Source organism: Panulirus ornatus, chromosome 65 (assembly GCF_036320965.1).
Source record: "Panulirus ornatus isolate Po-2019 chromosome 65, ASM3632096v1, whole genome shotgun sequence".
NCBI classification, from domain to species: domain Eukaryota; kingdom Metazoa; phylum Arthropoda; class Malacostraca; order Decapoda; family Palinuridae; genus Panulirus; species Panulirus ornatus.
In genome coordinates, this window is record NC_092288.1 from 12,543,165 (window position 1) to 12,570,768 (window position 27,604).

The window sequence follows — 27,604 nt, forward strand, 5'->3', positions numbered from 1 at the left end:
CATCAACCAAAACAAGAATATCGAAAGTGAAAGCAATACATAGAGGGAGAAGACCGGAGAGTAATACATCCTTTACCTGCGAACATAAAACACCCAAGTGCTATTCATTTTCTGCTTCAGCATTTTAATATCTCAGAGGTTAAAACACAGTTTCCGAAATTGCAAATTCAGATTCAGCGCAATCAACTTGTTCAAAAATACTCTCTAACTTAGTCCTTCTTGTTTTGTTTTTGTTTTTTTTTTTACCTAAGTTACCTCATGGAAGTTTAGATTTATAGCTTTTGTACTGAAAATATAGTTTACCAGGTAAGAGAAAATGTTATTAATTGATAGTGTGGAGGTATAGGATTGAATATATACGTATACACAAATTGAAACTGTGGATTCAGACAGCTTCTCTGATTGGTTAAAAAGTCGTGTATGATGGTAGGGAAAAGTTTAAGAGATGGTATCTCACAAGTGTAGAACTCCCTCCCAGTACTTATTGTGTGTCTGTGTGTGTGTGTGTGTGTCTGTGTGTGTGTGTGTGTGTGTGTGTGCGTGTGTGTGTCTGTGTGTGTGTGTGTGTGTGTGTGTGTGTGTGTGTGTGTGTGTGTGTGTGTAACATGCCTATAAATAGGTAATGACACACATAAAAGAATGACTTTACATAAGAAACACATAGAGGTATGTGTATTGATGTGATGGTCATTACTAATACATATATAGCCAGGAAAATAACAGCAATTTTCGCGTGGTATATTGTGTCCCGGATATATATACAGAACTACATTCGATCTTATGTGAACGTATTGCCTGTATAGACGTAGAGGTTCGCTATGGTAGACTCCGGGGCTTTAGCAGAAATAAGTTACAATAACGAGATGGCAATTAAGGGGCTTATCAAAAGGAATTAAAGAAATTGAATCTATTAGAAATGGGTATAAGGGATTATAGGAAAAGACAATTATTTTAATGATAAAGGGTAGAGATGTACTGGTAATGTAAGAGGAGGGCTGTTGAACAAGAGGAATTAGTGAGTGTAACGAGCATTTCTGGGTGAAATGAAGGGGATTTGGGATGATACAGTAATGAGGGGGAACCTGAGGAAGATTGATGGTGAGGCTGCACAAGAAAGTCCCTGTGCATAGGAGGGAGATTAAGGAGAAACTGATGACAAGATCCAAAAGATAGAAGGAAAGAAAAAGAGACTAAGAGGGAGGTAAACACAACAGAAGCCAAGACGTCGTTTTCTATCAATTTCCAATTGATGTGAAAGATACCTATCGTTACAAAAGACAACGTTGACTGTGAGTCTATGTGGAGGGCGTTTTGAAAAAATGGGATAAGATAGGAAGTAATTAAAAGGAGTGAGGAGTTTTTACCAAGGGAATAAGGCATTTGTGTGTGTGTGTGTGTGTGTGTGTGTGTGTGTGTGTGTGTGTGTGTGTGTGTGTGTGTGTGTGTGTAGGATGTGGTGTAATGTTTACGTAAAGGATCCGTGATGTCACCATGACTTTTTAATCTGTTTATGAGCAGGGTGGTAAAGGTCATAGATTAAGGGGCGGATCTATGATATGCTGGGGGGATGGGGGACACGAGAAGCTGCTGTTTGCAGATGACGCTGTTCCAGTGGCAAACTCCAAACCAAAGTACAGTAGTTAGAGATAGATTTTGGAAGTGTGTGACAGGAGTAAGTTGAGAGTAAAGTATGAAGAAAAGTAAGGTACTGAGGCGTAGGAAGAGACAAGACGGGATTCGCTGTGTTTATGATTGTATGGGGAGGACCTGGAGGAGGTGGAGTGCATTGGGCACCTGGGACTCGACGTGCCAGCAAATGGAACCGTGGTGGTTGAGGGGAGTCATAGGGTGGAAGGTGGACACTTAAGTCCTTAGTGTATCAAGATGCATATGGAGAGGGAAGTGATCCTAGTGTACAGCCCGGGAGATTACAGCTCCTCCGGATAGTCACCGTGTTACCTCCTATTGCTGTCAACAAACATACCTGTAGTCATCCGATGATGTGTAGATAAAGCAAGAAAAAAGATACGTATCCTGCAAACTGAACACACTTGTAAAACCCACACCATATACCTACACACTCTATAATTGCCTTGTGTCCCCCAGCTATACCTTCCCCTGCCCAACCCCCCTCCCATTTCTCTCCTCGTAATCGCCGAGTGAAAACATTGGTCTGAGCCACTGTACACGAAATGGACGACGTACACCATGAGAAGTGTCTGTGGGGCCTGGCTGTGGATAGTGGACACTGGTTTCGGTGCATTATATATAACAGTTAGAGAGTGGATGTATCCAAATAAAGCCATATATATATATATATATATATATATATATATATATATATATATATATATATATATATATATATATATATATATATATATATATATATATATATATATATATATATATATATATATATATATATATATATATATATATCACTCTAGAAATACATGAAGATGTCGTGAGATAGCTTGTGAGGGGAGGGTACAAAGAGGAGCCAGAGAGCAGAGTTAGGAGGTGGAGGGAGTTTATAATGTACGATCAGAGGGGAGAGATATTGAGGCTGTCAAAACTTTTTCATTGGCTCTTTCTTTTAACTTCTCTGTATCTGATTCCCTTTCTCTTCCCCCCTCTATCCTTTGCTTCAAGGGAGAGTGTAGTAGGTAGGAATAGGGAGAGCAAGGGACGAAACTTCTTACAAACATACATACACTCTTTCTCTCCCTGTCGTACCCAGACACACACACACACACACACCCAACCACACAGCCACGTCAGACGTGGCTAAACACACTCGAAAACCCCCAAGATTCTGCTTCCCACAGACAATGATAGCATAGGGGAGGACCTACAATAATCCCAGCAAACCCTGGTGTATCACCCGAGCAGATCTGACCAAATGATTTTTGATCAATGATTCCTTGAAGCTTTGCTGGGAGGAGGGGGACAAGTGAGGATTTTGTCTCTAAGGCTCAGTCCTCTGTTCTTAACGCTACCTCGCCAACACGGGAAATGGCGAATATGTATTAAGATATATATATATATATATGTATATATATATATATATATATATATATATATATATATATATATATATATATATATATATATATATATATATATATATATATATATATATATATATATATATATATAGATAGATAGATAGATAGATAGATAGATAGATAGATAGATAGATAGATAGATATATATGATGTGTTCACGAAGTAGACACGTGACAGTCACAGATGAATAAGCTGGAGACAAATGTAGGAGACTGCCTGTCTGTTTGTCTGTCTGTTTGTGTGCGTGTATGTACGTTCGTATGTTTCGTCTTTACATGAAAGGAAATGGTCCCTGGCAAAACTTACGCCCCCCCCCCCCTTTTCCCCAGCCCCTTCCAGCTAAGGCAAAAGAAGAATAAAGAAACGAGAGAGAGAGAGAGAGAGAGAGAGAGAGAGAGAGAGAGAGAGAGAGAGAGAGAGAGAGAGAGAGAGAGAGAGAGAGAGAGACAGTTTGGAAAGAGTGTGAAGACGTGAGATAAAAATTCTCACCCTCAGTCCCATTGTCTCTCTCCCTCTCCCTCTTTCTCTCCCTCCCTCCCAAATCATTTTGAATTTTACGGTTCACAGTGAGAGCGAATAAGAAGGGAGAGAAAGAGAGCGTGAAGTGTGTGTGTGTGTGTGAGAGAGAGAGAGAGAGAGAGAGAGAGAGAGAGAGAGAGAGAGAGAGAGAGAGAGAGAGAGAGAGAGAGGAAGAAAGGAGGGATATGGTGTCTGGCTGCAATGCTGTAAGACGTCAGGTCTAGTGATGTAGGTTAGGTTAAGTAAGACAGAAGGTACATCCAGCAATCCTGACACGGAGGGTGTATGATGGTTCCACGGACCATCACTTCAACACTCCCTGGATCAGGAGGGTAGTGCTTCCCTGGGCAGGCTGCTGGCTACAACTTGCCTCCATTTCTCAGTTAGTCATAAAGACACTTTACCCTCAGGAAAGACAACAAAAAAATGAGTCGAAAAAAAAGAAATCTAGTTCTCCATTAACTGTCCGAAATACTTCTCGCCTCTGTTTCCTCCTTTAGTATTCTCAAACTCACTTTTAGAAAAAAAAATTTAGATACAAATTGCTGAAAACTCTTTGTAACGAGATGATTTCACATGACGTTCCTTCAGCTTTACGGATGATAGGATGTGTACCGATAACACATTTCACATTCCCCCGCTAGGCAGCTATGCTGAGGCGCTGATATAGGAAGCTAACTGCTCCTTCATCTTTGGTTGACCTTACCATCCAGCAGCCGAGGTTACTAAGAAAGTATACAGAGAGAGATTAGATACAGAACTAGATGTAAATATAGATATAGATTAATTCAAGTTATCCTTAACATACGTATGCTTATGGTATTATACAACTATTCTACAATAGTATAATCAAATCTAGATGAATGTAGCCATGGCAACAATACCCAAGACATGAAAAATGAATGAAAATTACATTACCAGACCTGAATAGCATGTTTACCTTTAGAACAGCATAGTGCCTTTGTGGTATTCACCACAGCAAACATTCCTATACACTTTTAACTTACCACAGGTTTTGTCACTCGAGGGTTTGAAAGACTGACGTATATGGGCATGAAAAGAAGGAATTTCGGAATTTCTCGAAGTATCATCAGTAATAAGCGAATTTTCATTAGTAATAAGCAGTTTTCATCAGTAATAAGCAGTTTTCATCAGTAATAAGCGAATTTTCATCAGTAATAAGCTTTTTTCATCAGTAATGAGCACTTTTTCATCAGTAATTAGCACATTTTCATTAGTTATAAGCTGTTTTTCATCAGTAATAAGCACTTTTTCATCAGTAATAAGCACTTTTTCATCAGAAATAAGCACATTTTCATTAGTAATAAGCACTATCTTTTTTTTAAAACTTCCTGTGGTAAGTTCCACCTCGCTTGCCTTACGCAACCCCACAGGCTGTGGACGTAAACCAGGGTGGAGGAGGGGGTTACAGGGGTTGGGGTGGAGATAGGTGAGGTTAGATGGGTTCGACTGGGTAGAGAGAGGGGGGGGAGGTTTGTAGGGCTAACTACAGAGAGAGAGAGAGAGAGAGAGAGAGAGAGAGAGAGAGAGAGAGAGAGAGAGAGAGAGAGAGAGATTGGATAAAGGATGGATAGAGGAGACAAAAAAAATAGGGAAATATGAAAGCTGCTTCTCTCTCTCTCTCTCTCTCTCTCTCTCTCTCTCTCTCTCTCTCTCTCTCTCTCTCTCTCTCTCTCTCTCTCTCTCTCTCTCTCTCTCTCTCTCTCTCTCTCTCTCTCTCTTTCTCTCTCTCTCTCTCTCTCTCTCTCTCTCTCTCTCTCTCTCTCTCTCTCTCTCTCTCTCTCTCTCTCTCTCTCTCTCTCTCAACAATGTATATATATATATATATACAAGCCAATGTTTATATCTCATGGCAACGAAAACTCCCGTTCCATAAATTTTTCGCGAGTATTTGCCCCCCCCCTGAGTGCCAAAACCCCAACCCTCTCAATCAGGATATTGAGTTGCCATTCGACTTTGTGGGATGAGAAACCTTTCAAGGGTACAAAAGGGCCCCGTCCCCAGGGGGGGAAGGAGGGGGGGAGAGGAAAGTTTAGCATCCGGGCCTTTTAAAAAAGGAAAAAAAAGAAAAGGCATCATCCGGGTCTTTTAAAGTGGCTCTCTCTGGCGAAATTTCTCGGTGCTGTGAGAAAGTTTGGTTTCTTCTCAATCTGTTCTCATGATTCGTTTTCAGACCAAAATGGTCCAGTGTACGGATTATTTTTTTTTTTTCCTTTTTTCTCTTGACTTTTCTTGTTGTGGGTTTGTGATATGAAGTGATAGATAATCTTTTTACTTTATTGTTTAACTTTACGCTTGAACATGACGGTACGACCCTTGAACATAACGAAATGGCCCTTGAACACGATGAACACCATGGTAATACACTTGAAACATGACGGTATGACCCTTGAACATGACGGTACGACCCTTGAACACGACCGTATGACCCTTGAACATGACCCCACGACCCTTGAACATGATTGTACGACCCTTGATGACGAAGGCCCACCACATCTGATAATGAAGCTCGAACCCTTGAACACGATGGTATAGGTCCTCTGCCCACGACGGTACGACCCTTGGGTATAATGACGCGACCATTCGACCTTTAGCCAAAGGTCAGGTCAAAGGCCAGGCCAAGAGACCCAAGGGTCATACCTTTATGCTCGAGAGAAAGTTCCCTCTTTAAGCCACGATGAAGAACACCACACAGGTGTTCTTACAAGTCTGTACCCACCACTACATCTTGAGCCCAAGCTTCATCTTCATCTTGAGGGAACCTTAGGACCAAAAAAAGGGGGAAAAAATAAAGATCCTTTAAAGGAAGCAAAATGGTTTCATGTACAGAATTTCTTATCGCATGTCTACCAATGTTGTGGGGTCAGGTCTAATGTTAGAGTGATTAATGTATGTCGTACTCCCTCCCGCGGGGTAGGAACTACAGTGGAAACTGCCCCTCTCCTCCTTTTTTTTGGTATGTATGTGCTTGACGCCAGTGACTGTATCTCATCACGTGATGGATTAGGCTCTGACACTGCGTCATCTTCAGTAACGTGAGGTGGTTGAGGTAAGAGATGACTTGTGAAAGGAGGGTATGTGAAGGGGCGATCGCTGAGAGACACGAAATCACAATTTGTTTTGGTGCATTCAGTGTAAACACATCAGGGTGGGCAGTGCGAACCAGTCCTGCTGTCAAGACCTACCAGTGGAAGTACTTGCCGTACCCACGGTTCTCCCCAGCATGTGTCACTGCCACAAGAACAGTCAGTGTAATTACCAGATGGTCCATCACTGTTTGTCTGTAGTCTGTGTCACGGTGTCCAGTGGATCTGTATAGCACAGACTACCACTATCATGGCCACTATTGCTGGCACTGCCCACACTACAAGCATGACCAATCGTATTGGCACTGTCCACACTTCTCGTATAAAGGAAAAGAGAAGAGACAAGAGAGATTCTGAACTTGTAGTTCACAATAACAAGAAGTGATGGCTTCATTAGGATTACAGAAACAAAAGAGAAAAAAAAAAGGATATAGCGTGTTGCACACACATACTGCTGGAAGGGATTTGATGGGAAAAGAGGGGGAAAAAAATAAACTCACTCTCTGGCAACAGAAAACGAGGATCAGGGGAAGTGTTGGAGTGCAGAGTCTCTCGAGGGATCGCCAGTGCCCGCCTGGATGCAATAGAGTGAGGGTGTGCCAAACCGCTCGCTCCGGCCTCCTCGCTAAACCCACGAACTCGGCTCCTAAATAATCCATTCGGATGATATCATCTCGAACTGATAAACGATTCCATTCTCATTCATAGACCTCTTTTGTTCGTGGACTACAGTGAGTTTGACAGTGATTTGGCTGACGAGAGAGGATGTACTTCAGTGATTCTTACATTGACTTTAGGCCCGGAATGAGACCAGCTTATCTCAATTAGTCGAGCTTAGCTGGGGTGGTCCACCTTAGCGGGGATTACTGGTGAAATTAGATATATATATATATGTATATGTCTCTGAAAAATTACATTAAAAAGAAAGGAAAAAAATATAACTGGAATACGGGTACTTTACAATAATATCAACAAATACTGAACATTTATAAAGGTAAGGTAATATTCTCATTTAATCCCGTGATGCTTCAAAATAACCAGAATTACATTGATATATTCTTAATTCCTTCTGGTGGTATCAAAAGCCTATTTCAAAAGGCTCTGTCCAAACGGTTCTTGGAGACCGACAAGTGGACGAGCAAAAAAGAAAAATGATTTATTCATTGGTTGAATATGATATTATTTAGACGTAGGGGATTTTGGGTCGATACTCTTTTTTTTTTTTTGCGTGTTATTACGACGTTGTACAAAATGCATTAGTATGATTATTTTCCACGAATACCAATGCTCTATATAACACACACACACACACACACACACACACACACACACACATATATATATATATATATATATATATATATATATATATATATATATATATATATATATATATATATATATATATATATATGTATATATAAATATATATCCAGAAATAGAAATTTCTGGATATATGTAGGATTCTCGATGAAAAATAACAGGAAAAAAGTGATAAAAAAACAGATATAGTTCTCGCGGTAAATAATACTTTACAAGTTATATTTTGATATCATTTATAATCTTCCTTCAAGAAAAGAATCCAAACAAAACACAAATAGATTGTGTGAAAGATAAGGAGATTATTATTTAAGACGCAGCACTATTTTGTTTAAGTATTTTAACATCTAATCCAATGTAAGCAGATGATATATCAACATTCACAGAATCGAAGAGAAATTCTTCGATTAGGAAAAAAAAGAATTAAATCTATATAGAAATATTTTGATTATATTCAGGTTATATAGAAATTATATTTTGATTATATTTAGGTTATATTTTTCTTTTTCTTTTCTTCACAGTAGAGATCTTACACTGGACCAGAGCTTCAAAGAAAACGTCTGATATAATCACCAACTCTTTTTTTTTTGGAGGAGGGAGGGAGATTAATGTAATTATGGCTCTGAACTAACGTGCAGAAAGCCCTTGGCTAACCTTCTCTTACATCAGGTTACGTGTGAGAAATAAACTCCTGTTTAAACGCTTACTCAGGGTTATTATCATCATTTACTTTTACGCTATGGATTCGGTAAATAGGTGGGGCTGTTTACACACGAAGATAAGTTTCTGCAGAAGTTAAAGCCTGTCTGAATTTACACAATTCCTACACAGAAAATATCTTATCATTTCAACAGTGAAAAATATAATTTGCTTACATTCATAGACTCTGTCTACAGTCAAGGTGCTTGCTCTTAATGGCGATCTGTTTATAGTCAAGATAATGTATTTACATTCAAGGACAATCTGTTCATCAAAGGGGAATCCATTTACACCCCGAGACAATGTAGTTACATAAAGCTATTGACACAAAGACGGTCTGTATATGCTCAAAGGGTCTATTTACAAGGACAATCTGTTCACATTCAGTCTTTTATGAATACGATCTGATTTCGCACAAAGACGTTTTATTTGTACATATGAGCAGTCTGTTTACCTACAGAGAATCTAATGACAGACAAAGAGAATCCACGTGTACTCATAAACAATTTGTTTGCTCTCAAAGACAACAGTTTACTTACAGACAATCTGTTTGCACAGAAAAAATCTAATTTATACATAAAGAAAATCTGTCTACGCACAAAGAAAGTCTTTCTACACTCAAAAACAATTCACATGTACTCATAAACAATTTGTTTGCACACAAAGACAATCTGTCTACACACAAAGAAAGTCTTTTTTCACTCAAAGACAATCTGTGCTCAAACAAAGACACCCTATCTGCAGACAATCGATTCACTCACAAAGGCACTCAATTTACACTCAAGGACAATGCATCAACACATAGACAATATGTTTACACTCAAAGACAATCTATTTACAGCCAATCTGTTGACGTAGAGACAAAAATATTGACACAAGGACAATCTTTTACCACCCGTAGACACTCTATAGACACACAAACACTCTAAATACACAGAAAGACAATCGGTTCATATACTGAGACAAAAGTTCTACACAAAGTTTATTTACACCCAAAGAGAACCTTTATACACACCCAAAAAACAATATGTTTACGCACAAAGACAATCTCATCATACGTATTCGATCCTACAACATATTTTCTTATGTTTGCAAATTTTTTTTTTTAACCTCGTCAGCCAATAAGGGGGAATTTTGCAATTGCAAAGGTTGCCTTACAGGAGGAGGAGGAAGAGCATCGGGCAACTGTGATCTGAATCCTTTCTGACTTTTTGAGCTGGTGTTGATGCCTACAGGAGGAGGAGGAGGAGCATCGGGCAGCTGTGATCTGAATGTGATCTGAATCCCTTCTGACTCCTTGAGGTGGTGTTAATGCCGACAGGATTAGGAGGAGCATCGGGCAGCTGCAATCTGAATCCCTTCTGACTCCTTGAGGTGGTTTTGATTATATAGATGGACTGGGAATCTACCTACTGCAGCCTAAGACTGCTCGCGGTGGCGCAAAGTTACGTGTGATCTCATCAAGGTGTAAAAAAGAATAATAAAAGAAAATGGAAAATTTGGATATCATGTAAATTCTTTTTTTTCTCTCTCTTGATTGTCACGTATCAACGTTTGTAAATCTTGAGCCAAAGGTAAAATTCTGTGGTTTCAGTGTCCTTTTTTTTTTTCTAAGGTGATTTGTATCAGATTTTGATAAGTGAAGTGTAAATATGACGGTATTTCTTTTACATCAGAGTGTAAATTACATGCACTCTATATCTGGCGCTTCATTTGCATATTGGCATAGATGCTTCCGTTTTAATCTACTAATGGAAACTTTTAATGTATCTTTGTAGATTACCGGTTGAATTCTTTTCAATTATAGATTATCTTATTCGATTACGCACACACACACACACACACACACACACACACATATATATATATATATATATATATATATATATATATATATATATATATATATATATATATATATATATATATATACCCTGGGGATAGGAGAGAAAAGAAATACAGCCCTCGTATCTCTTCTGTGTAATTAACAGCGTATTTACACTTTACTGTACTATACTGTACTGTAGGAAGTGTTACACACACACACACACACACACACACACACACACACACGTGTGTTTTCGTGCGTGTGTTCATGTGTGTGTGTGTAAGTTAGGTTATTGGAGACATGACCAGGTCTATAATGTTCGATAAGTGGGACGAAAACAAGTGAACCTTCCAATAAGTCGCTCACCTCCGAGAAGAAGCAGAGCAGTTGACACCACACAGTTTGTGGCTTGAAAATAATCTAGGAATAATCTAAGTTTCATGATCCTTCATGATTAACTGAGATGATGAGATTATTAATCTGATCATCTACGATAATCTAAGCTAGATTAATGCTCTTACGTTTGTGAATCATCTCGAGATTATATTTACTTGATATGTTTCATAAACCTGATTCGAATCGCTGAACCGAAGCGTTCGAAGCTTCAGTCGATAGGAAGCAACCGGGGAAACGAAGCTGAATGGTTTCACTGCTTCGGCCAAACCAGTTTCTTTTGTATGCGATGAAATGAGTCGAAGATTCATTCAGGAAGCGAGCAAATACTCCACGAACGTTCATTGCACAAATTATAATTCATCCTGTTCTTCTTGCAGGCCTTCAGCGCTCCGTTTTCAATTAGCTTTTCATAAATCAGAACAAAGAAAGGAAAGGCAAGTAAGTTCTTTTTCATTTCACCCGGGTCTTCTCCTCAGCCTCACTCTGGGTATTTTGATATTCAATTCCCTTGGTGTAAGAAAGTACGACCCCCTGAGTACGACAGTACGACGCTTGAGCACGATGGTACGACTCTTGAGCACGACGGTACGACCCAAGGTACGACGGTGAGACCCAAGATACGACGGTACGACCCTTGAGCACGACGATACGACCCTTGAGCACGACGGTACGACCCAAGGTACGACGGTACGAACCTTGAGCACGACGGTACGACCTTCAGATCAATGGCCACACTGTTATACTGTCTCGTTCAAGAAGAAGAAGAAGAAGAAGAAAAAGAAGAAGAAGAAGAAGAAGAAGAAGAAGAAGAAGAAGAAGAAGAAGAAGAAGAAGAAGAAGAAGAAGAAGAAGAAGAAGAAGAAGAAGAAGAAGAAGACACTGCGTCTCATCGCTTTCCAAAACCTCATTTCTTAATGTAAACTTAGTTAAGTCACATCGAACCCCGTGTGTGCTGGCAATGACGGGGTTCCCGCCCACGGATAGTGGCGCCGCCACCGTGCCAGTGGCGACTTTCTGAACTGATTATCCATCCATATCGGAGGAAGGATTCGTGATTTAGGAAAGAACCGGTAAATAAACGCCCTGCGCTGCGTGGGTGGATCTGAAAGCGGGTGAATATCTGAGGCCTTGTCATCACGAGAGAGAGAGAGAGAGAGAGAGAGAGAGAGAGAGAGAGAGAGAGAGAGAGAGAGAGAGAGAGGGAGAGAGAGAGAGAGAGAGAGACGCCAGACATTTAACAGCAAGTGCGTCATTTGTTTCATAAACGTGATGGTATTAACGAAGGTATATCCGCTGCTCGCTTAAGAACAAAGGGATCAGTTATTGTTAAATGTGATGGTATTAACGAAGGTATGTCTGCTGCTCGTTTAACAACAAATGGATCACTTATTGCTAAACGAGATAGCATTAACGAAGGTATAACTGCTGCTCGTTTAACAACAAATGGATCACTTATTGCTAAACTTATTGCTCGCTTCACAACAATATCATCCTCATTACTAAACGAGATAGTATTAACGAAGGTATAGCCCTTGCTCGTTTTACAGCCCGTAAAGGCTTTGAACTAGCGTAGAGAGGCGGAGGTGAATAAAGCCTCAAATTGTTAATGGGGAATGCAAATTTTTGTTACCCTGTCGGTCTGTATTTGATCATGTAATTAAGATTAATTATGCAACATACACGAACACTGGGTAACATTGGGTAAACATATGATACTTGGTTTAGTCCTTATTTGATATGATTATTATTTTTTTTTGTACAAGGTGGAGAAACTAGTTAAAATGAGGTCATTGGAGATCAGAAATTATCAGGTTATTTTCGGGGTCATGATCTTGTACGACCTGTAAGGTCAATGCGATATTATTCTCCAGTTTTTTATCTCTTTTTTCTTTTTTCTTTATCTGTTGTCTTTTTTTTTTTCCCCTGAGCCTTTCTATTTTCCTCCTGTACGCCAAATAGAAAACGGAGTGGGAGGTTGACTAAAATATTCTCTTCCTCGTTGTCATTCGAGGTTCAATTTTCAAAATTAGATTTGATTCTATTTTCAGTTTCAATGTCGTACTTTGACACCAGGTGAATTAGAGGAAGAAAATGTATTGTATACGGTTTACAACTTTGGAAAAGGGTTGTTTGAGTTTACAAGTTTACGAGAGTGCAGAGGTTAACATATTTCTAATAACCATTATTCAGATTTAATCACCATTTCAATTAGTCTTGTAACGAGGTAAACTCAACATCAAACTGGGCTAGAAGAGTAAACTCGCAGGTAAGGCAAGGTTTACTCATATGGCGAACTCAACAGTGAAATGGTTTACCATTTTCACTGCCACCATAAGATACGGTTGTCTTACAAGATAACACTCCAGCATAGGAGAAAGTTATAGTGGACCAAGAGAGCTTTGTTGACTCTCTGTCCTATGTTAATCTGCCAAAAACATTGGGCAAGTCGTCTCAGAAATCGTGTCACACATAAGTGGTTAAGAGACATATTTTCCTAATTGATATTTCCATCATGAAATGGAGAGGAATGTAAAAGAAAAACAAGGATGATAATCCTTTTCTCGTTTCACTTGTGTGATATGTCAAAGGTGATTTGCATCATCGTTATCTCATGATAGATAACCACACCAAAGTTAGAAGATAAACAAAAAATAAATCCGTCTGAATCCGAATTCAGATTTTTATATACACCGAGAACTCTAGACCTGAACGCGACCCTGGCGATGAAATCAAATACTTCCTCTGATGTTTACCTTCGCTTCTATCACCGAATTAGTTGAATTACCAATGATAATTGACTCCCTTTTTTTTTATATCAGAGCCGATATTGACGAACAGAAGGTGAATATTCATGTTTAGCATTTACCATGACGAGGTTATTTTCCTAGAAAAAAAAAAAATATGTGCTTAGAATTTTTAGCCAAAAATGAAACGCGTCAGGCCTTTTTTTGACGTCCCTTTTACATCGTTCATTGCGACAAAACGGTGAAATTGATCGAAATTGATTGAAACACCGTTCACTTCTTGTCAGTTTACAGCCGTGAATTAACTAATAATCATCCACAACTTCATTATCATAATGGCACTTAATAGTTGAATAAATCACCCTTCAGCATCTCTAATCGAGAGTTTTAAGTGTAGCAAACTGCTTGTTAAAACCTTAATGATCGTCGTCTCATTACACAGAAAACGGTGGCATAATCACAGGAGGTGAAGTGAAAGTGATCGAAGCTTGATGTGTTTATCATTATTTATTTATTCATATATTTATTCATTTATTCATGTGTTTACAACACAACAGAAAGAACCCTATCACCCTATCACCCTATCACCTTCACTACAGTAAGAACACACACACACACACACACACACACACACACATTTCAGTAAATCACGTGACATCATACTGTTACAGAGAACTTCGTCAATAATCTATCATTATTCTCTATATATTTTTTTATCTTGAAGGGGGAGAAAAGGGAACCTCCTCTCCGAAACAGGACCCATAATCGATAACCTGAGCTTGCACGGTAAAGACGGAGGTAAATACAGGTTATATAATGGAGAAACATGGGTCTCCTCCTCCTCCTCCTTCTTCACGTAATTCATGTAGAAATTCCTTTTCTAATCTAGAGTAGAGACACATGGAGTAGACCCACTCCTAGTTAATATGCAACATTGCCATAAATAAACAGAGGAATACAGGAATTACCTCCGACCACGTAGATAAACAGAGTAAACTTGAATTGGAAATACGGCTGAGTAGCCTATCATATCTCACGACAATTTCATCCCTAGAGGGAGGGAGCGGTTAATGCTGGTGTTGGCTAGCTCTTTGTCCCCCAAACCGTTGGACGAGACACACCAATTTCTTCTCTATGGTTGGGTTGGAAAGGGCTTGTTTACACACCAGGGGAATGGTGAGGTAAGGGGGAGGGCAGACCACTACATAATATCAAGTGGGGAAAAGGGAAGGGATTGGAAATTCACCAGTGGAGCGTATATCTTCGATGCCAGTGGGTGTCGATCGTGTTAGTACTGTTAACCGTATGTGTGTGTGTGTGTGTGTGTGTGTTGTGTGTTGTGTGTGTGTGTGTGTGTAATGCCAAACTGCAAGACAACAATTAAACCCACAAAATCACATTAAGTAAACAGGTAAATGGTAATTCTTTCACAGAACCTGCTTACCGGACGAGGTAATTGAATGAGTACTTGATTACTTAATTACATTACCGCCAGTCCAGTGGAATATTGAGTGAGTCACAGGCACATTCCTACATCCAAATGTGTTGGAGTGTCGGTAAGGAGGACTCTGGAGTGAGAGTGTGGTGAGAATTGTACAGTGAGAATCGTCTAGTGAGAACTATATGAGCAAGACTGTCTGATGTTCAAAGACAATTGGAAAAAGAAGAAAAAAAAGACTAAATTTATGCAAAAAAAGAAAGTAATACCTTTGGAAATAGACAATAGAAGCTGATGTCAATTTGGAAAAAAAATATTAGAAATCAAAATAGTTTTATTTTCTAAAATAGAAGATAGTTCAAGAAAGATTTGGATAATCTTATAGGTATGTAAAGGAATTAGAGATATTAAAGATATTTCTTTTTCTCTAATTGAATCCTGTTTCAAGACAGAGAGAGAGAGAGAGAGAGAGAGAGAGAGAGAGAGAGAGAGAGAGAGAGGAACTCACGACTATGAGAGGCTTATAGAGACTGGAGTACGGGGTAGCATGGAGGGACAGTTGAGGCTACATAAGAAGTGAGAGAGTGAGAGGACTCTCTCTCTCTCTCTCTCTCTCTCTCTCTCTCTCTCTCTCTCTCTCTCTCTCTCTCTCTCTCTCTCGGGTAGGAACACGTTAGAGAAAGATCGGAGCCACCGATATCGGTAAAGGATTATCGGCAAGACTTTGCCGATATGCCGTAATAGAAGGAGGAGGGGATCTTGGATGATAAAACTGGGCTTATGCTGGCACTTGAACGCCAGGCTAGGGGCTCATGGTGGAAATTGAACGCCAGGCTAGGGGCTCATGGTGGAAATTGAACGCCAGGCTAGGGGCTCATGGTAGAAATTGAACTCCAGGCTAGGGGCTCATGGTAGAAATTGAACGCCAGGCTAGGGGCTCATGGTGGAAATTGAACGCCAGGATGGGGGCTCATGGTGAAGATTGAACGCCAGGCTAGGGGCTCATGGTGGAGACTGAACGCCAGGATGGAGGTCATGGTGGAGTTTGAACGCCAGGATGGGGGTCATGGTGGAGGCTGAACGCCAAGCTAGGGGCTCTTTGTGAAGAATGAACGCCAGGTTGGGGTCATTGTGGATACTGAACGCTGCACTATGGCTAGAGATCAGTAATGAACGCTTCATAGGAGCTCATAATGAACGTTTAACGTTAAAGTAGGCTTGAGGTAAACCTTGAACGCTAAATAGGAATATACGGGGGAACCATGAACGCTAAATCGGCTCTTAGAATGAATTTTGAGCTTAGAACTGAGGCTTCAAAAACTCTTGTATTGACCAGGGAAAAAATTATACGTACGTGTGTGTGTGTGTGTGTGTGTGGCGGGGTGGCGGTGAGAATGGATGAAGACAGCATGTATGAATATGTACATGTGTACATATGTATAATATGTCTGTGTATGTATACGTATGTATACGTTGAAATGTATAGGTATGTATATGTACGTTTGTGGGCGTTTATGTATGTACATGTGTATATGGATGGGTTGGGCCATTCTTTCGTCTGTCTCCTTGCGCTACCTCGCTAACACGGGAGACAGCGACAAAGTATAATATATATATATATATATATATATATATATATATTCCCAGTGGCTCAAAGGCTGTAGCTTATATGTACAACATACATATTTCCACATTATTTTGATCGTTGGTATGATTGTGCGCTGTCCGTGTCCCTGTGTTTCTTTGATGTCTTGGCCAGCAATCCAGAGAGTCACAAAGAGATGGATCGTATGTCTCCTCCTAATTACCAGCGAAATGTCATTAGTCTTGATTAAAGAGAAGAAGAAAACGAGAGAATGATGAATGCAAGAGACAAATGCATCTCGAAATTAGAGAAGAGAAAAAAATTTATTATTTTTGCTTTGAGGACCAATACGTACTTTTGATGACGGTATCTTTTTTTTGGGGAGGAGAGAGAGAGCTGGAATGAAAGAGAAAGCCAGGGTGGCTCTCTCTCTCTCTCTCTCTCTCTCTCTCTCTCTCTCTCTCTCTCTCTCTCTCTCTCTCTCTCTCTCTCTCTCCCCATCCTGACATTCCAGTCACTTGCAAACCATCAATTGTTAACATTCCAGCTTCCTCCTAAAGTTTAATTACCCACGACCTCTCACGCAACACACAGAGCCCGGACGACGCAACACAAAATAGATGTAACAGTAACTCAATTTCTCTTCACACTGAGACTTCCTTACAATCACTATATATATATATATATATATATATATATATATATATATATATATATATATATATATATATATATATATATATATATATATATATATATATATATATATATATATATGTATATATATATATATATATATATATATATATATATATATATATATATATATATATATATATATATATATATATATATATATATATATATATATATATATATATATATATATATATATATATATATACTGTTCGTCATTTCCCGCGTTAGCGAGGTAGCGTTAAGAACAGAGGACTGAGCCTTTGAAGGAATATCCTCACTTGGCCCCCTTCTCTGTTCCTTCTTTTGGAAAATTAAAATCGAGAGGGGAGTTATTTCCAGACCCCAGCTCCCTCCCCTTTCAGTCGCCCTCTACGACACGCAGGGAATACGTGGGAAGTATTCTTTCTCTCCTATCCCCAGGGATAATACATATATATATATTCTTTGCTTTTAGTATGAATGAATTCGCTTTTGCTGCTTTGAAGAGAATTATTTCAGGATTCACATACAAAGCAAAAATACATACCAGTCGAATAAGGTTAATGTATTTCAGATGGCAGAATATATCTGACTTCTAATCAAAATTCACTTCAATTAGAATATAATTCAGATATTATAATCATTCACAGAAGATAAACTGCTGTGAATGGATCTCAAATCAAATGCAAAAGTGTATAATTATAAGTGGCTCGCCACAGTCCCACATTATAAGTATTTTTAAGTAACAGTACCTTCCCATACACCATATTATAAGTATTACAAGTATCAGCACCTCGCTGTAGTTTCACATTCTAAGTAATGTTAGTGTCAGACTCATGCCATATCTTCCTAAGTTATAAGTAACATTAAGTATCACCATTTTAATCGCAACGTCATATAAGTGGCTTTTAAGTAGTGGAGCAGGTGGCTGTTGGACAGCGACACCCAACCCCCCAACCTCTCTCTCTCTCTCTCTCTCTCTCTCTCTCTCTCTCTCTCTCTCTCTCTCTCTCTCTCTCTCTCTCTCTCTCTCTCTCTCTCTCTCTCTCTCTCTCTCTCTCTCTCTCTCTCTCTCTCTCTCTCTCTCTCTCTCTCTCTCTCTCTCTCTCTCTCTCTCTCTCTCTCTCTCTCTCTCATTCATTTAGACGCCTCCATTGTCTTGGGGGGGGGGGGGGGAAGGTAAGGTTTGCGAAAGTTACTCTAACTTCCAATATATCTAATGGATGCTGGAACACCTCGTGCTCTGACGGGAGGACCTTAATCCTCGAAGACCATCCTGAAGTCTGAGGACCATCCTGAAGTCTGAGGGATATTTTCTCTGAAGTCTGGGGGATGTTTTCTGAAGTCTAAGGGATTTTCTCTCTGAAGTCTGGGGAATATTCTGAAGTCTGAGGATATTCTCTTTGAAGTCTGGGGATATTCTGAAGTCTAGGGGACATTCTGAAGTCTCTGAAGTCTGGGGGATATTCTGAAGTCTGAGGATATTCTCTCTGAAGTCTGGGGAATATTCTGAAGTCTGGGGATATTTTCTCTGAAGTCTAGGTGATATTCTGAAGTCTAGGGGTATTCTCTCTGAAGTCTAGGTGATATTCTGAAGTCTGGGGGATATTTTCTAAAGAATATCTATTGTCTTCTACTGAAGTACTGAAATACGCGTTGTATTACGTTCTCCTTCCGTTTTCTATCATTCAAGGGTTTATTTTCGTCTTATATGTGATGTTTATTTACATTATGTGTGATATAGAGTAACATATTGTTACCTATCTACTAAAGTCCTTCTCAGCTTTATCTATATATGTGTCTCATTTCCTTTCAAGAACATTATTATGTAAAAGTTACTTCTTAATTCCTTCTGTTAATGGAAGCTTTTCCCGTTCTCCTACAGCAAACAGAAGGAGGTCAAGACAATGCTACTCCCGACCCTGGTGGCCATATTGGTCCCCATCTTGGGCTCTGGTAAGGATGATAATCTCATAATATTGTATCAATATTCGCCTCATGATTCTTCTCTAATGATAATAATGATAACAATAATGATAATGATAATAATAATAATAATAATAATAATAATAATAATAATAATAATAATAATAATATTAATAATAATAATAATAATAATAATAATAATAATAATGATAATAATAATAACAATAATAATGATAATGATAATGATAATAATGATAATGATAATGATAAAATAATAATAATAACAATATTAATGATTATTATGATAATAATGATAATCATAATGATAATGGCACCATAATAATGTAAAAATCTATGTTATATAATTCATCAAAATGTTAGTCAGTAATGTATACTTTTTCATCCACTTCCCCTATAATTAGACAATGTATATTTTTCACTACAGAATGCAAAATCCTTTTTGGAATTTGTGCATAAATCATTGATAATTTTACCTCATGCCAATGTAAATGATTTGCATTTTTCCGTCCCGTCGAAACAATGTAAATGACCCGTTGTTTCTGTTGAAACGTAAGTTATCACACACACACAGACACACAGACACACACACACACACACACACACACACACACACACACACACACACACACACACACATACACACACACACACACACACGTGGCTCTTGTAAATAATAAACACTAAGAAAGGATAAAAGATACAAACGAAAAAGAATTCAAAAAAAAAAAGATCCAAGTCTTTCGTGAGATGTCTTAAACAAGCTCAGAGACGTACGAACACATCAGATGCTACGTTTATAGAGTTGGATTCCCTAGGTTGTGACATGGTCTACAACATTCATAAACTGGAGGGAAATTTCCTTGTTTATGATAGTGTTGAATGCAGGCCTCTTTGAGCAGAGGCATCACAAGATATACTTGTGGTGGTTGGTGCCACGGATATACACGTGATGAATGACAATTAGGGAGACATATACACGTGATGAATGACAATTAGGGAGACATATACACGTGATGAATGACAATTAGGAAGACATATGCCCCTGATATGTACTACGGCGAATTTAGAGGCAGAAAGACCTATGAGACACCGTATGATCAATGAGATAATTACACTTTATGATGTAGTTTGTGCAGCTCTGTTGCACGGGTCCTGGGCCACAGGTAGAGAAGAGGACTTCAAGGGAAACTCATACAAAGAAAGGTAAGCGAGAAGAACCTGATGCTAATACTTGTCAATTTCCTCTGAGATGTCCAGAAACCGTCAGGTGTGAGAGGGACGGACTGTGGCAAGTTTCCATGACTTGGGGAAGGTGATCTTGGACAGGTAAAGCCTGGGAAGCTTATAGAGGAATTGGGCTCCAATACAGCGGCCCAGTCCAGAGGTATGGCAGGTGTACTGTCTGGACCTGGAGGTTCGCTGGGGTGTTGGGCGAGGGACAGGAAACAAAATATTGAGGAAATGGGATTCTGGACGACAGTTTGGTGGGGTTATAGAGGAAGATCAAATCTCCCCCCCAGATTCTGGGGTTATCTTGGATGACAGTTACGTGGGGTTGTAAAGGAAGATGAAAGGGACTGAATGTCATAAATAGAAGATTTATATTAGAAATACGCTGAACATAGATTCAAATCTGATATAAAAACCAAGACACATATACATTCGACCTAACAAGAATCATTATCAACAGATCTTTCGATGATTTCACAAAGGATATTAACACTATTGCTTTACTTATATCCTAACAATGACCAACAGACCAGATATAGATGTGAGAACAGAATCCAAAGCTCCTCACGAGTCACAATAACACCTTGAACCTGAGCAGAGGAAAGATGAAGTGATCAGAACTCTTGTCCAACACCTTCTTATGTTCGGGAACTCATTGATCCTCCTCCAGAGCCATATTACACCTCACAGCCCACCATTATGGACGTAAGTACCGAGGAGAAGGACGAGTTATAGAGTCACTAAACAAACTCCTACTTAACCCCATCATAACACTGTCCTCAGGGCGTTACAACTCCTGCATGTTCTGTAATGCTGAAGGTTATGATAACAGGGGATGGAGGTGATACGAGATGATAAAGTGGCGGAGGGATGGAGAGAAAGAGAAGGAACAGAAGTGGGAAAGAATAAGAGATGGCAGAAGAGAATGATGAGTGATGGAATCATAGGAGGGAAGAAGGATAGTAGATGGGAAAAGATGAGATATTGAAAGGAATCAAGTTAATAATCGACACAGAAAGAGATATTGTGCAGATGTAAGGGACTGGTAGAGATAAAGGAAACACAGAAGAATACGAACAGGGAGATGGAGGAGTGGGGACCAGAGAGAGAGAGAGAGAGAGAGAGAGAGAGAGAGAGAGAGAGAGGTAATAAGGAGTCAGCCATTATACAAACGAAGACATTATATGAGGTTTAAATACAATGGGGACAACAGAGGACAGAGTGAGAAACTGCTGACGACCCACGATTCCCACGACCTATTCCCACAATGTCTCTGGTTACTCTCTCTCTCTCTCTCTCTCTCTCTCTCTCTCTCTCTCTCTCTCTCTCTCTCTCTCTCTCTCTCTCTCTCTCTCTCTCTCTCTCTCTCTCTCTCTCTCTCTCTCTCTCTCTCTCTCTCTCTCTCTCTCTCTCTCTCTCTCTCTCTCTCTCTCTCTCTCTCTCTCTCTCTCTCTCTCTCTCTCTCTCTCTCTCTCTCTCTCTCTCTCTCTCTCTCTGCCTCACGGGACAGTCTCCCGGCAAGCACTCGTGGGTGTTCAGCACCAACAGCAGCAGCAGCAGCAGCAGCTGGTACAGCAGGTAGGGAGGTACACAGCTGTTCCACTGCAGCAGCAGCAGCTGGCACAAAGCCAGAAGCCACAGTAAACAGAACCATCTCAGCTGCACCTTATTGCCAAGACCTTCAGCGGGTCCCCGCCCGGCGAGAAACCAACTAGCGACAACACAAATATTTCTCCCACTATCGATAAGGGTAAGGGTGAGGACGCCCTCCCTCAGTCCTCTCCCTCACCCCACCACCCTTCTGCCCTATTACCTCCACCTCCTCCATCACCTATGAATCCCCTTCCCTCATTACCCCTTCCCCTCCTACCATTTTCCTCGAACTTTTTCTCCAGTAAGTTTCCATGACAATGTGCCAGCCATTTATCTAACCATCTGTTCATAATTAACGTCTATCCTTTTGAATACATAAGCCCCAGAATCCCTTTTCATTGGCCTATTGCAACTTCAAGGTTGCGCTGCAATCAGTAGCAGGGGTATGATTGATCTCTTTTGAGTGATAATTTCTTGATGGAGATTATACTCTTTTTTTTTAAACTATTGACGATGGTGCAGCTTCGCCGAGGGTGATCTTCCTTTCCCCTCACTTCAGTAAACACATACAGGTGGGGTCGGGTCATAACAATGGCAGTAAGTAGCTTGCCAGTCTCATATCCGACCGCCATGCAAAAGCCACTCACAATGACTTCACCTCCAAGACACTTAGGTTGTACATTGAAACCGCCCATGGAACAGTTCTCTCTCCAACGTTCTTCAGTCTCCTTCAACACAACCTCACATAAGTTCTTACAAAATACAACATGAGGGTTCTCTCATATCCAGACGACATTGCAATCTCATCACAACACCTTTACATTACAGTCACAAAATCAGTCATGCAGCACTGCATTATACAAGTGGAGCAATGTAATGGTTCACCCAAAACAGAATGTCTGATTCTTGACGGAAGTCTTTCGTCAGCCTTTTAATCCCAGAGAGAAACGAATCCAGCCCCACACCATTAGTCACCTTGAATGGATAACCACTCCCAGTGCTCTAAACACCCATCATTCTAGGCATCACATATGATACACACGAGACAGTCTCTCCCCACATCAAAAACATCAACACAAAAGCAACACACAAGTCTCTAACGAGACTCGGACAAGAAATAGAGTCCCATTAAGCATCCTCTAAAATCAATCTATCTGCTCCATTCTAAACTACGCCTCACCTGCCTGCTCCTATCTCAAAAGCAAGTATAGCAAAGCTGCAAACTGCACGAAATGGAGCACTGAGAACAATCACAGGCTGCCCAGCAACCAACGAATACTCAACACCGACACGACGGAAACAAAGATCTTCCCAATGCAATCCCAACGCAACAAGCTCGACTCCCACTGCTTAAGCAATAGCCATCCAGATCACCTTGTGAATGACCACCAAACCACAACAGAAGTAGAAAAAGTAAGTGCAAAAAAAAAGGTCGTGGAGGCTGCCTACCTGTACGCAGATGAAGTGATCAACAGCTTCATACGTTGGGCAGGCTCAGCGGCCAAAAAAAAAAAAGAAAAAGAAATATAGCGATCACAGAAACCAGAGGAACACGGCAGAGCAATGTGGAAACACGGCTGACCGAGGATAAGGAACGCAGAGCGGCGTCCAGCAAGGTAACACTCTCCTGCCGGGATGTATAGACTTGTATTGTTGTATCTGATGAAGTTTATCTGAAGAGGACTTATGCACGAGACGAAGAATGAAACTCAGAAACTCTCCCAAGTGTTTACTCAACATCCCTATTCATATATTTGTCACAGTAAGTAATTCATAAATGTGTGTGCGTGTGTGTGTGTGTGTGTGTGTGTGTGTGTGTGTGTGTGTGTGTGTGTAAGCCATGTCAAAGATTCGTACACGCACACACGCCTATTTTCCTCATCTATTTCAGGTACGCGAATTTCCATATAAAGTTTTTGACACCACACCATCTAGACGCTCCAGGTCCGCCCCACCTCCCTCCTCTGTGTGTATGTCAAGTTCACTCAGTAAAATGTATGATATTGAGAGGAACCTTTGAGGCGCAGGTTGCTCGATATTCGACAAAGGGAATCTGAAATAGAACATACTATTGACACTACATATTTGGTGTGCATATTTTTTTGGGGGCCATAGCTTCGTTCCTCTTCATTGACTGTTCTTTGTATGTTTACTTTAGTCATTTCTTTCCCCTCCAAATTTACTGTTCCATTTCTCTTCCTTCTCCAGACGTCGGGGTGTCGAACAGCTCGAAGAAGCAGCAGCAGCAGCAGCAGCAACAGCAACAACAGGAGGGGTTCAGCAGCAAGGGAGTTAGTGGAGGAAGACCTTCGGCCATAGCCTACCCTCTGGGGGTCATTTATAACCCTGACCTTCCGTATTTTGACCTGGAGGAGTCCGCCAACGTCACGGCCCTCCTGGGGAAAACAGCGGTGCTCAACTGTCGAGTGAAGAATATTGGCAACAGGACGGTGAGTTCGAGTGATGTCTTATATCATCGTTCGGTCTTATTTTCTTTTTTTTAATCTATTTTCCCAGTAAGCTCTACGTATGCACTCCACTAAGGCTATTCTTAGCTCTTGTACCTTGGCTTTTATGTGGTGATATTAGTTTTCTTTCGCTTTTCCTAGAAGAGCTTGCGCTAACCTGGCTATTCTTGGCTACAGTGTATCAGATTCGTTGTGAGAACTTCAGTGGTATTTTTAACTCTTGTGTAGTGGTTCTGTAGTGGTGAGAGACGAGGTTAGACGACACTCATATGCTCTATAACCAGTGGACTCTCGTCTTTCCCAGCACGTTACGACAACACCACTACCATATCATCCCCAACACAATCCCGTCATGTCTCCACTACATTAACTTTTCCTCTACACTAAGTGCCCACCACTATGAAACCACTGTATAGCCACTGTAGTTGCCATCATCATGACCCTAAAACAATGCATGAATCACCACACCAGAACCCAGCCATGACCGATACATGTATTGGTATATTATGCCCTCACAACCACTTTAATGTCTTACCCACTACATCACCACTGACGTGGCCACTGCTACACCAATACACTGTGAACCTCGCCATTACAGGTAGTGCCACTACGCTGTGAGATACAGCAGCGTGCTCCCACCTCATCCATCACCATTCCAGTATAGGAAGCAAATTCGCCACTACTATTACTACTACCACAACACTACCACTGCAGTTCAGGAAGCAACGCCCTATATATGTACTACCACCACCGCACTGCAACATGACCACTGTAATAAAGCCACTGCACAGCCACTATATACTTTACCCACTACACACTGCAATCTGAGGAGCAGACACTTTTAAGAGATCCGTTTTCCTAACCTTCCCACCCCATTCCTCCCCAGCATTCAACACTGGCTCTCTATATGCCTTCCCTCCATGCTCAGACCTCCCCCAGCACTGCTGGCTCCGATCGCTCCTGCATTACCGGCTCAGGTCCTCCCTCCTCCCTGGCTTAGATCCTCCCTCCTTCCTGGCTCAGGTTCCCCCACGTCCATGACCACCCACCCTGGCTTAGGCCACAGGTTTCTTCCCGACACTTTTGTTTATTTTCCTCTGACATAGAGCCCTCCCCTGCCTTTCTAGCTCGGACTCCCAGCCCTCCTGGCTACGACCTCCTGCTCCCCAAAGCTTCTAGTATCTTTCCAAAAGTCTGTCATAGACTTCCCCCTCCTTCTCAGAAGCTGTGATAACCCATCCTCTCCTCCCCAGTGTTTATCATCACCTCTTCCCTCCTCACCCAGAGTCTATAGAATCCCTCTTCTATCCTTCCCCAAAGGTCTCCCCTTCCATCTTTTTTCCCATGATCTATATAGGTCTCTCCCTCCAGCCCTTCCCAGAGTGTAACACATGCCATTGTGTCTCTCCCTTACTAGGTGTCGTGGGTCAGACATCGGGACATCCACCTGCTGTCGGTCGGTGGCTTCACCTACACGTCTGACCAGCGGTTCTCGGCCAGGCACACAGCAGGCTCCCAGGACTGGCTTCTCATGATCCACTACCTCCAGAGGCGCGACGCCGGCACCTACGAGTGTCAGGTCTCCACCACACCACCCATACGGCACAGCATACACCTCTCTGTTGTGGGTCAGTGTGTGTGTGTTTGTGGTGGCCAGAGGTCCTCTCTCTCTCTCTCTCTCTCTCTCTCTCTCTCTCTCTCTCTCTCTCTCTCTCTCTCTCTCTCTCTCTCTCTCTCTCTCTCTCTCTCTCTCTCTCTCTCTCTCTCTCTTATATATATATATATATATATATATATATATATATATATATATATATATATATATATATATATATATATATATATATATATATATATATATATATATATCAGTAAATTTTAGGGAGAATAAAAAGATGTTCTGGAAGGAGGTAAATAGGGTGCGTAAGACAAGGGAGCAAATGGGAACTTCAGTGAAGGGCGTAAATGGGGAGGTGATAACAAGTAGTGGTGATGTGAGAAGGAGATGGAATGAGTATTTTGAAGGTTTGTTGAATGTGTCTGATGACAGAGTGGCAGATATAGGGTGTTTTGGTCGAGGTGGTGTGCAAAGTGAGAGGGTTAGGGAAAATGATTTGGTAAACAGAGAAGAGGTAGTAAAAGCTTTGCGGAAGATGAAAGCCGGCAAGGCAGCAGGTTTGGATGGTATTGCAGTGGAATTTATTAAAAAAGGGGGTGACTGTATTGTTGACTGGTTGGTAAGGTTATTTAATGTATGTATGACTCATGGTGAGGTGCCTGAGGATTGGCGGAATGCGTGCATAGTGCCATTGTACAAAGGCAAAGGGGATAAGAGTGAGTGCTCAAATTACAGAGGTATAAGTTTGTTGAGTATTCCTGGTAAACTATATGGGAGGGTATTGATCGAGAGGGTGAAGGCATGTACAGAGCATCAGATTGGGGAAGAGCAGTGCGGTTTCAGAAGTGGTAGAGGATGTGTGGATCAGGTGTTTGCTTTGAAGAATGTATGTGAGAAATACTTAGAAAAGCAAATGGATTTGTATGTAGCATTTATGGATCTGGAGAAGGCATATGATAGAGTTGATAGAGATGCTCTGTGGAAGGTATTAAGAATATATGGTGTGGGAGGCAAGTTGTTAGAAGCAGTGAAAAGTTTTTATCGAGGATGTAAGGCATGTGTACGTGTAGGAAGAGAGGAAAGTGATTGGTTCTCAGTGAATGTAGGTTTGCGGCAGGGGTGTGTGATGTCTCCATGGTTGTTTAATTTGTTTATGGATGGGGTTGTTAGGGAGGTAAATGCAAGAGTCCTGGAAAGAGGGGCAAGTATGAAGTCTGTTGGGGATGAGAGAGCTTGGGAAGTGAGTCAGTCGTTGTTCGCTGATGATACAGCGCTGGTGGCTGATTCATGTGAGAAACTGCAGAAGCTGGTGACTGAGTTTGGTAAAGTGTGTGGAAGAAGAAAGTTAAGAGTAAATGTGAAT

General features: G+C 40.7%; 1 protein-coding gene across 1 annotated transcript in view; it reads left to right on the plus strand.

Moving 5' to 3' along the window:
* Nucleotides 1-7,268: 7,268 nt before the first annotated feature.
* Nucleotides 7,269-27,604, plus strand: part of LOC139746467 (lachesin-like) — a 28,332-nt gene continuing 7,996 nt past the window's right edge. The window contains exons 1-4 of the mRNA XM_071657724.1: nt 7,269-7,691; nt 19,271-19,341; nt 24,364-24,605; nt 26,041-26,251. Of these exons, the coding sequence (XP_071513825.1) occupies nt 19,293-19,341; nt 24,364-24,605; nt 26,041-26,251 (502 nt within the window). The 5' untranslated portion in view covers nt 7,269-7,691; nt 19,271-19,292. The remainder of the gene's footprint in view (nt 7,692-19,270; nt 19,342-24,363; nt 24,606-26,040; nt 26,252-27,604) is intronic.